At 60.0% G+C, this 10482-nt stretch overlaps 1 protein-coding gene across 2 annotated transcripts; it reads left to right on the top strand.

Moving 5' to 3' along the window:
- Nucleotides 1-449: 449 nt before the first annotated feature.
- LOC115349374 (mitotic spindle positioning) lies at nt 450-7615 on the top strand. 2 transcript variants are annotated; one of them, XM_041127978.1, is made up of 7 exons: nt 450-565; nt 2073-2159; nt 2260-2399; nt 2876-5050; nt 5949-6160; nt 6604-6642; nt 6941-7615. In XM_041127978.1, exons 4-7 carry the CDS (start codon nt 3001-3003, stop codon nt 7031-7033), a joined length of 2394 nt encoding a protein of 797 aa, XP_040983912.1. In that variant the 5' UTR covers nt 450-565; nt 2073-2159; nt 2260-2399; nt 2876-3000; the 3' UTR covers nt 7034-7615. The 2 variants fall into 2 exon arrangements, with proteins under 2 accessions (XP_040983912.1, XP_040983911.1); XM_041127977.1 differs by lacking the exons at nt 2073-2159; nt 2260-2399 and having other exon boundaries at nt 451-565.
- Nucleotides 7616-10482: the final 2867 nt, after the last annotated feature.

Genomic DNA, 10482 nt, shown 5'->3' on the forward strand with positions numbered 1-10482 from the left:
GCAGAAACCACTGCGTCCCCCGGGGCTGGGGACCCTGCCCTGCCCTGGGCTGTCCAGCGTGGACTCGGGGGGGGTCTGCAAGGATGGCAGACTGGCTGTGCACCCCCGGGCTGCCTCCCTGCCCCGGCGCTGCCTGTCCCCGGGCAGCAGCTCGAGCTCTTCCCAGGGCTGGCCGAGCCCACACTGGTGCATGCTGGTGCACACTGGTGTGTTAGCACATTGGCGCGTCAGCACATGGGTGCGTGCCGCAGGCTGGGGGCCAAGGGCAGCCCTCCAGGCGTGGGAGTCAGCTGCAGCCGGGGTGACGGTGGCGCGGGGGGGGGGGGGGGGGGGTGTTGGGAAACGGGTCATTGAACCGCAGCCAGAACTGAGCCCAGCACGGTTCTTGGAATTCCCCACCGGCTGGGGCTGAGCTTATCAGGGCCCCGCAGCCCCGCCAGCCCCACGGCCCCCACGCCCCGCTGCCGCCAGCCCCAGACGCTCCCTGGCAGAGGCGGCTCAGCTGGGCGCCCCGCGCGGCTTCCCCGGGGCGTGGGGACCCCCGCCCCGACGGCTCCCCCGGACAGTAAGTGCAGTGTGGTAGGGGCAGGGGCGAGGGCAGCGCCGGGGCGGCCGTTCCCCCCCCGGCCTCGGAGGGTCGGTTCCCCGTGCAGGGTCTGGCCACAGCGAGGGCATGCGTATGCACGCTGGCTCTATCTGCGGTGGGCAGGCGGAGGGGCTGCCGGCGGCACGCTCGTGCACGTCTCGTCCGTCGGCAGGTCTGGGAGCGCATGCGGCTGTTTGCATGGGGGGGGGGGGGGGGGCATGCTGCAGGTCTGCAGCCTACTGCAGGACCCCCGGGGTGGGGTGACCCTGGAAAACTCCCTAGATGTCTCTTTATGGTGGGGGGTGGCCCAAGCCAGGCTGGGGGTGCTGCTATGCCACCTACTCTGCCCAGCAGCTCCCTGTGGTGCTTGGCTGGGCTGAGGGCAGGCTGGCACAGGGGGGACGAGCCCGGGACCCCCACACCCCCATGCTCTTGCAGCGCTGGGCAGCTGGGGGCCAAGCTGAGGCAGTCGGATAGTTGTGGGTGCTGCTTTGGGAGGGGCTGTGCCAGCCAGGAGCCCTGATTAACAGCCCTGCTGGTTTCCCCCTCCTGGCTCCCCTCCTGTGCTGGCCACCAGCGCTCCCCGGAGAGGAGTCCCCTCCCAGCAGGGTCCTCTGACCCCTCCAAACAAGATAAGAGATGTGGGCAGATAGTTTTCACTATCCAGGTCATCGGGGGCTATAAAAGAGCAATAGTGAATTCCAGGTAGGAACATGAAGAGGTTACGGAAATTCAGCTGGGCATGACACATTGGGACCGGCGGTTGTAGCAGCTCCCAGCCCCGGTTCCTGCTGCAGGCGGCGACGCTGAACCACCCGGGGCTGGGCACAGGGCTGGGCAGCAGCACCACGGTGATGGGCATCACCCTGGGGCTGGCCCAGTTTGCCCCAGCTGCTCGTGACGAGACCCAGGTGCTCCCACCCCAGGAAAGGCTTAAATGGCTCCTCAGCCACAGGGCCAGCCCTGTTTGTCCCCCCAGGAGGAAGGGTGCAGCTCAGGCAGGCTGGGAGGTGAGCAGAGGGAGCAATGTCACTAGTGCTGCTGCAGGGAAGGAGGCACATCCAGGGCACAGTGCATCCGCCCTGGGGATGAGCCGGGCTGCTCCGGGTGCAGGGACCCGTGGTTGCCTGTCTCCATCCAGGGGAGCCTGACCCCGAGCTGTGCTCACCAGTACCGCAGCGCCCGGACTCTGGGCTGCCCATCATCAACGCAGCCTTGCTGTCGGCTTCGCCACGTGCTCCCGGGAGGCTGCGAGCGGCTGGGGAGCGGTGCCCGGCACTGATGCACCCCTGACCTGCCCAGGCTCATGCGATCCCAGCCAGGAGCAGTGACAGCAGGGTTGCGGCTATGCCTGGGCAAACAGGGAGAGGATGTGCTGCTTGCCAGCAGGCACACCCGGCTCACCCCGGGGTTACGTGTGTCTTGCTGGCACAGGGACCAGGATGGGGATGGCGCTTGCAATGTGGTGAGAGCTGCTGTCTCGCAGGGACCCACCTGTGCCGCTCCTCCCTTCCCCAGCACCCGCTGTCCCATCCAGCTCCGGCCCCGTTAGCACAGGAGGATCGACACAAAGGTCAGGGCAGTTTACTCTCGCTTTGCGTGATATGGGGGTTAAAGTCCCCTCCTTTTTATGAGCCGTGAAACCATTTTTATGATCCCCGTTGTTTCAATAGCTCGGCTATTTGGAGCCTCCTTCCTGTAAATGCGCAAGGGGAAAGTCCAGGCGGAGGTGGATCTGGCATTGCCGACACCTCTCCCTGTCACAAGCTGATGCTGCCGGGGGCTGGTGGTCCCTCCCTGTCCAGTGTGCGCGGTAAGGCACCAGGGCAGCCGTGCTGGCGCGGGCGAGAGCTGCCCGGGGCGGTGGCGGAGGCTGGCGCAGCCACGGTCTCGCAGCACCGCTGCCCTCTTGGTGGTGCGGGCGACGCTGGCTGCCTGCGGCAGGTTTGGCTTTGCTCGCTCGCGGCTGTGGTGCGGCTCATCTTGGGATGCGGCCAGACTGGGGGACAGAGGCGGGAGGGGGACATCAGCTTCAGGGCAGTTCCCATCAGGAACGGTGCTTTGTGCTCTGGCTGCTTCTGTCCAAGACCTGGCGTTTTGGGGTAAATGGAGTGAATGACTGCTGGGACGTGGCTGGTTTGTGTTAGCGGTGTCTGTCCCCTGGGTGCAGGTATCCTTGGATGCTGCCCAAGCAAGGACAGCAGTACCAGGCGGGGAGAGGGAGCTGCACGCTCCCAACCTCTGTTCCTTCTGCTGCTCTTAATGGCTGCTCTCCCCTCCTGCTTGCAGGGCCAGCCAGGTCCTGCCCCTCGTCCTCAGGTGAGCCGGGAGTCCGAGGGGGACCTCGAAGCTGAGCAGCGTCCCCAGTCCAGGGTGAGGTTGGCAGAGGGTTGAATGTTGACTCTTCCCAAGAGATGGACAGAGTCACCAGGCACCTGGTCTTCCAGCTCCCGCAGACCTCGCACAAGCATGACCATAATGATGCTCACCAAGCCGGGTCGTTTGCGGAGCAGAGGGCCAACAGCGATGACGACGTGTTTGGTTCTGTTCAACACAGCAGCCAGAGGGTGGAAAACGGCTATGGCTGGAAAACGAGGTCAAAGTCATCCTTGTATTTCCTGGAAGGTGGAAAGGATGTCTGGACCCCATCCCCGGACAGGGAGTCCAAGCTGGAGGTGGTGAGGTCGGGAAGCCTGTACGACCTCAGGGCTTACAAAGGCGAGAGGAAACCCTCGAAGCTTTATGATGAGGATGAGCAGGAACAGTACAGGGTCCCTCCACCGAACGTCTCACCTGAGAAAGCCAGGGAGCTCGAGGATGAGAGGAGGGAGGTCATCCGGGGCCAGGTGGTGAGGAAGAGCTCCACCGTGGCCGAGAGGTGGAGTTCCATGGATGAGCTGAGCTCCATAAACACCGGCACGGGCAGCCAGGGTGAAGGCAGGCACACGGGCAACTTCACCACCAGCTTTGCCATTTGCTTTGACAAGCCTTCCTCAAGGAGGGCAGGGACGCCTGTTGACCCTGAAAATATCGACACGGAGCAGATCAACTTCTCCGCTGCTCGGCAGCAGTTCCTGTTGCTGGAGCAGACCAACCCAGGCTCTTTTTTCAGCCCAGGGCAACAGGCCATGTCTCCAAAGCCAGAGTCAATGACAAAAGTCTCTACGCAAGAGTGGCACAGTCCTGAGATGGCCACAAAGGCTGCGAGAGGTTACGGTAACGCCAGTGCATCCAGCCAGAGCAGGACGGACAAGACTGTTTATCAGGTTTATAATGTGTCTTACAAGACACCTGTGAAGGAGGAGGTTCATGCTCCCAGAAGGGCTGATACTGAAAGGTCATATCCCACCGGGAAAATGTCCAGCTTGACTAAAGAATCTTCCAGAGAGGACCTGGACTCTGGCTTGGGTGAGATGTATAATGAAGCCAATGCAGGCTATGCCAGCGATGGAAGTGCATCCAATGAGACCTTCAATGGCCCTGTGGATCTGAGGGCCAGCAGCAATGGTCTGGACAAGGGGACAAAAATCAGCAACGAGACGCCCATCGAGCGGGAGATCCGCATGGCGATGGAGAGGGAGGAGAACCTCTGGAAGGAGAGGGGGATCCAGCGGCTGACCTCCAGCAGCGAGCTGGTGGAGATCCAGACCAAGCCTCTCCTCTCCATGCATGCCTCTCCCGGCCCAGGCAGGAAAGGGAAGGACAAAGGCCGTGCTTCCCTTTACGTCCAGAGGGAAATCGAGCAGGAAACCAAGCGCGAGGAAGATCTGAAGAAGCAAGGGAGGCTGCTGGGGATGTATGACAGGGGAACGCAGCAGGAGCTGGATGAGCGCAGGAGGGTTTTCGAGCAGGAGGAAGCCCCCCTGCAGAAGCCCACCCACATGAAGAAGGCAGATGAGTGGAGGACCTCGATTAATGAGTTTGCGGCGGAGCAGCCCACGAGCCATGGCCCCTGCCCCGCAGAAGCCACCAGGGGTGGGAGAAGACTTCCCAGCTATGCAGCGAGCATCACGCACTTCCAGGCGTCCCAGCCGCGCTTTGCTGCCAGCGAGAAGAGCCAGGACCAGCCCTTGGTGTCCCAGCACATTTCCGCCAGCGCCAGCAAATGGGGGAGCGAGGATTCCTGGGGAGGAAGGCTTCCCGGCTCCACCCTGAGCCCCGCCGGCACGGCTGTCCTGCCCAGAGAGTACTTTTCCTTCTCCTTCTGGAAGCCCAAGGTCTCCTTTGTGGACGACATGGGGACGCAGAACCCGCTAAGGAGGGATGATGGCCGGGAGGAGCAGTACAGGCTGAGGACCTGGAAGCCCCAGACGTCAGCGCTGATCGAGAAGGAGATTTGGAGCGACTTGCAGAGGGAAGAGGAGCTGCAGGAGCAGCGGCGGCAGCGGCAGCTGATAGACGGCTACTCCCTGGTCAGCGGCGACGGCGTTCCCCAGGAGGGCTCCCGCTCACGGCACAGCTCCGGTAAGGGGAGGAGAGGAGTGGTGGGCTGGGACGGGACAGGGGTCAGTCCCAGGGGCAGGGCTACCACGGGCATCGCTCCTGCCCTCCGGTTCCTTGTGGCTCTGAGTTTCAGCAGGAGCCATCAGAGGGGGCAGGAGTGGCACCGTGGAGTGCTTTTCCCAAGGGACCTTCCCGTGCCGACAGGCAGGTGCCTCTCCCAGGCACGGGAAGCCTTTACGGCCAGTGTCCACGCTCTGTGTGAGATGCCTCTCACGGCCAGCAGCCAGAGGTGACCTGGGCTCCCCATGAGAGCAAGAGTGGCCACAGCAGGGACCGAGGGGGACAGAGTTACAGGTGGAAAGCATCAAGTCCCTGCCTGGGAGAGTCTGGCTGCAGGTGAGGGGTCCAAGTTCCTCCCTGCAATGATTTGCGGAGATGCCCGTAAGGACTCCTGTGTGTTGGTAGCGAGTTGTCCCGGGAGAAATAATTCTGCTTGGACAGGGATTCTGTGGTTAGCAAGCAGAAGTGCTTGATGTTAAGTCCCTGGAGCCAGCTGGACCAGCCCAGCCTGCCAGGGGGAGCAGATGTAGGGGAGCTGCTGATGACGATAAGGGATAGGCTCCACGAGAGCGGCACGGCTTTTGATTCCAGAGCTGCTCAGGTTTTGATGACTTTGTGTCATGCTACCGCAGAAAACAGTGCTGGAAGGGCCCAGAAGTGCCCAGCTCATGCATTTCTCCTCCCTTGCTCCTGACAATCCCCGGCTGGCACCCAGACACAGGGTCCCGGCCATGACCGAACCTGCTGGACCTGCCGAGGAGGCCGGTCTGGGGCAGGAGCCTTGCTCTCCTGCGGGTACCCCAGCCCGCGGGAGCAGTCCTGGTGTCCCTCACCCTCCCGATGGCTCTTTCTTTTGAAGCTGCCTCAGGTGTCAGCGGCACCTACTCAGTGTCCGGGTCTCCCACCTCCACTCCTGCCTCGCACCACACGGGGGTCCTGGGGCTGGTGTCGTCCTTCACCCCGCTGAGAGTGGCCGGTCCCTCCCAGGGCAGCACGGAGACCCTCACCCCCGACTCGGCTCGTTCCAGCCCCTTCGAGGAGCGGAGGAGGAGGGTGAAGGAGGATGGAAAGGTGAATGCGCCCACCCTGCCTGTGCCGGGCAGCACGCGGTCAGGGGGCTGGAGCCCGGGAGAAGGCTGGTGGCTCTGGGGCCGGTGGCGGCCGTGCCTGGCTCCCACCCGGAGCTGGAGGGCCAGCTGCTCGGCTTGATGGGAGACCCGGTGGTGGTGGGACTGGCGAGGGGCTGTGCCGAGCCCCCAGGGCAGTGCCCCGCTGCTCAGGGGTGCCAGCGCTGGGTGGGACTGGAGAGGAGCAGGAGCTTCCTCCGGGGGGGGGGTCCTGGCCTGAACTGTCCCCCTGCTCTGGGGAGGGCACAACTGCACGTGCTGTCTCACCTCACCTCTCCCATGCCCAGCCCCTGACACCCCCCCCCGCCCCCCGTGGGCCGTATCCAGCTGCCTCTGGATATTTCCCTGCTAGGTTGCTGTTATCTGAATGTTTTTTCCCCTTTTCAGTACGCAGGCATTGAACCCGTTGACAAGATCAACACAGAGGTAAAGACCTTTACACACTAAAGGGCTCTGCGTGTGCTGCCCGGACTCCTCACTCCCTGCTGGGCTCCCCTCGCTCCCCACTCCTGGAGGCTGAGGGGATGGTCGGGGGTCTCGGCTCCTGCAGGGCCACAGGCACCGCTTGGGTGGGCGTCACGTTGGGCAGGAGGTGTCGTGGCCGCTGTCAGGCGTATTCAACCCAAAGGCGGGGGGGCTTCTGGCTGGGAGGGCAAGTCATGCAAAAAAGATTGTTTATAAAAACTTCTTTATAAAAAGATACTGTGCCTTCTGGTTTCTTTAGGTTGTGGAAAGCACCAGAGTGATTCGTCACAAGAGTGCCATGGCCCAGCGCTGGGAGGCAGGGCAGTACGTCAGGGACAACGACGACGACTGAGGGAGCCCTCGGGGCCAGGGCCACCAGACTTTGCCGCGTACTTGCCCTGCTTGGGATTAACTGACGCACGATCAAAATACCTGATCAGTTCAGCTCCTCGTTATCACAAGAATCAGAGACTTGTACACTGCAAATCACATCCGTTTTTAATATAACAGATGAACCTTCCAATGCATTAGATCTGCTCATTTGTTCCCCCTTCCCTTTGAGGTGAGGTAATATTTTTTTTTTTCTTAAGAGGGGAAAAATTGGATGACTTTCTTTTAATCAGTTCTGCAAGGAAACAGCCAGATGAAATCATACGGTAACTTAACTTCTTTCTCATTGGAAGCTGTGTCTCTGGCTTGCAAAAAAGCTGTTTTATTTCTCAGTGGTTTTAGGTTTTTAAGTACCCCACCATCAGGCCTCACATAGGAGGGTACCTAGACTGATGCGTACCTTCGGATCAATATCGGCGTCGAACTGGGAAATCAACGTTTCTGCTTAACTCGTGATCGGCTGAGATGCAGTGATATAACATACATATATCCATATAAATGCTGTTTATTTTGCTAACTTATTAAAGAGTCCTTGCTCTCCCGCGTTCCGCCCGCCCGTGTTGTTTGTCTGCCTGCTCGGCTGCCTTTGCCGGAGCCCCGCGGTCGGGCAGCCGGGGCCGGGGCCTTCTGCGGGGCGCAGCCGCGGGGGGACGCGGCTCCTGGGGGGACTCCCCACGGCTTTGGGGGGGATCGCCGGGGTCCTGCCCGTCGGCAGCGAGCCCCCCCCCCCCCCCCCGCTGCCCGCCCCCCCGCTGTCGCTAGGTGGCTCCCGGCGAGCGCGCAGGCAGCGCGAGCCCCCAGCGCCCACGGGCGAGCGTGGGGCCGGGCAGCGCCGGGTCTGATGGCCCCCGGCCGGGGAAGGCTGGCCTGGGGAGGGGGCACAGGCTGGCTCTGGGGGTCATAGGCTGGGTTCTGGGTAGCACAAGCTGGCTTAGGGAGGCACAGGCTGGTGCTGGGGGGCACAGACTGGGCTGGGGGGGTCATAGGCTAGCTCTGGGGGACACAGGCTGGCTCTGCGGGTCACAGGCTGGGCTCTGGGGAGCACAGGCTGGGCTGGGGGGTCACAGGCTGGCCCTGGGGGTCACAGGCTGGGTTCTGGGGGGCATAGGCTGGTGCTGGGGGGCAGGGGGAGCCATTGTCCCTCTGCCCTGCCCATGGCGGTGCCGCTGAGCTCTGCCCACAGCAGAGGTCCCGGCATCACCACCAGGCACAGCGAGTTCCCTTTTGCTGCTTCCTCTCTGGGTGGAGGAGGCTTCAAAACCCTCTGTGCAAAAAGAGGAAAAGAAACTGGTTTTGCGGAAGGCTCCGGGCATTCCCTTCTCTTGCCCAGCACAGAGTAGCTGGCCCCGCTCCACTGACGGGTACTGGGGTGCAAACCCCGCATGGGGCTCACTCCATCGCTGAGCAGCTCCCGCAGCGCAGCTGGAAGAGTCCTGGTTCCCCATCGGGGTGGGAGTTGGGCAACAGCCACGGCCCTTCTCCACTGAACCGCTGGGCCACGCAGCCACCACAGCACGGCTCCCTGCCCGGGGAGCGGGCTGGGAAGGAGGAGACGGGCCTGGAGTCTCTGTCCTTCATCTCGTACACGGCCTTGAGCAAATTACTTTGTGTTGTATCTTGGTCTCCACCCTAATGAATCATTTTTTCTCATGATGCAAAGATGAAAATCATGTGCGTAACCCTCAGATGATCCCCAGCATTTCTCCCTTCCCCTTGAGCCCTGCAATGAAGCGCAGGGACGGGTGAAGAGCAAGGGCTGGAGCAGGAACATGACAGCCCCCGTCTCCCCCGGGTGCGGGGGGCTCTCTGGCCACCCAGGCTGCCCAGGCACAGGAGCACGCTGGCCTGGCCGGCAGCTCTGCTGGCCCCGAGGGCTGAAGGGCGTCCCGCCGGCCAGCCAAGAGCATTCAGTCTCACTTCTCACAGAAAAAGATGTTCCTAGAAATCCTTTTCCACCAATTACATACACAAATGCATTTAATTAAAAAAGAAACTTTTACAAGTATTTTCATCCTGACTTCAGTCATAAACATTCAATTCTTAGATCACTCATGCAGTCATTTCCATAGGAGGTTAACAAGGCATCTTCTAGCTGGTAAACTAAGTTTTAATTGGACATTGTTAACACGCAACAGAAATGGAGGCTTGGATACCGTTTTCCTCGTGGCCTTTTTTCAAAGTAAAAGTGTACTCAAAGTCCTCCAACTGCGATTTTTGAAAAGCCTTTTTTGCTGCAGACGTTGCTCCTAGCAGCAGCCTGCTATGGGTAATTTCCTAATTATTGGAAATGAGGTTTACAGTTTGAGCTGCTAAGACACACCGTGGGACAGTTACTTAGAATTTCTGATAATACCACGTCCTTGTTTTTACGAAATGAAAGAGTTCTCTGGCTGATTTTCTCTTTCCTAAGTGGCAGTTAAACCCTCAATGAGGTCTACTTTAACATATTGCCCAGGATGCTACTCATTTGTATGAAGTGCAATTAGCTCGAAATTTAGCTTAAAACCACTGTAGGACACAAATACATGGGACCCACAGATATCCTGTGCGTAAAGAGGCTGCTCTCCCTCCTCAGGCTCTTCAGGGCAGGACCGCTCCATGCACACCTTCAGCACACACAGGGCTCCTGAATTCTGTTCTTTTTTACCGTGCTCACTTGGCAAAGCCTCTGAGCCCGTCTGTAATCCCAGCCCAAGGTCTGGGGCTGGGGAAGGATGCAGGTGTGCGGGCAGCGATGATCCTGGTGTCACTGGATGATCCGTTATTTCTGGGAGTTTTGATTTCTATTGCCCGTCATGGCGCATTGGGGGCAGCCGTTTGCCTATCCCCCCTGTTCACTCTGTTCTCTCTTGCAGCCGCCTGGAGAACCAGGAGGTGCCCATGTGCTCGTGACAGGATTAAGTGAATGCTGTCAGCTAATTGTGCCACCTGATTTTTAAGGCAGCAGTCTTTCATTAACGAGCTTTGGGGTGTGGACTAAATAGATCAGCAGAGAGGAGAGAAAAGCCTGATCTGGTGCTTACCATTAGGTAGGATGAATAAAGCTCAGCCCCGTAGGAAAGGATTTGCTCTGGCTCTCAGCTGTTGGGCACAGAGCTGCACGTGTGGCTGGGCTTGACCTGGGCACCGACGGGTCCTTCAGCGATGGCTGCGGCTGTCCTAATGCCATCTGCGCTTGACAGCATGAGGAAAGCTGGAAGACACCCTCTGAGCATGTGATTAAGTGAGTTTGTCTTTTTTATGGTGCTTTAAACTTCTATAAGTTATTTGGTGATATTAAATGTTGCTTGAACAAGACCAATTCTGGCAAAGGGTTTGGCCGCAAAGACCTTGTTAAGAAACCACAAACATGGGCTCTGTGGGATTTCAAATGACCCAAATCCTCCTCAGGGTCAGCTCCGCAATGCTGAA

Source organism: Aquila chrysaetos, chromosome 12, assembly GCF_900496995.4.
Source record: "Aquila chrysaetos chrysaetos chromosome 12, bAquChr1.4, whole genome shotgun sequence".
Lineage (NCBI taxonomy): Eukaryota > Metazoa > Chordata > Aves > Accipitriformes > Accipitridae > Aquila > Aquila chrysaetos.

What these genes read in the sequence shown, in the direction of transcription:
- LOC115349374 (XM_041127978.1), top strand. Translation starts at nt 3,001, where the DNA reads ATGGACAGAGTCACCAGGCACCTGGTCTTCCAGCTCCCGCAGACCTCG. An exon ending in CCGCTCACGGCACAGCTCCG is followed by an intron (nt 5,051 to 5,948) that starts GTAAGGGGAGGA and finishes TTTCTTTTGAAG; the next exon opens with CTGCCTCAGGTGTCAGCGGC. An exon ending in TTGACAAGATCAACACAGAG is followed by an intron (nt 6,643 to 6,940) that starts GTAAAGACCTTT and finishes TGGTTTCTTTAG; the next exon opens with GTTGTGGAAAGCACCAGAGT.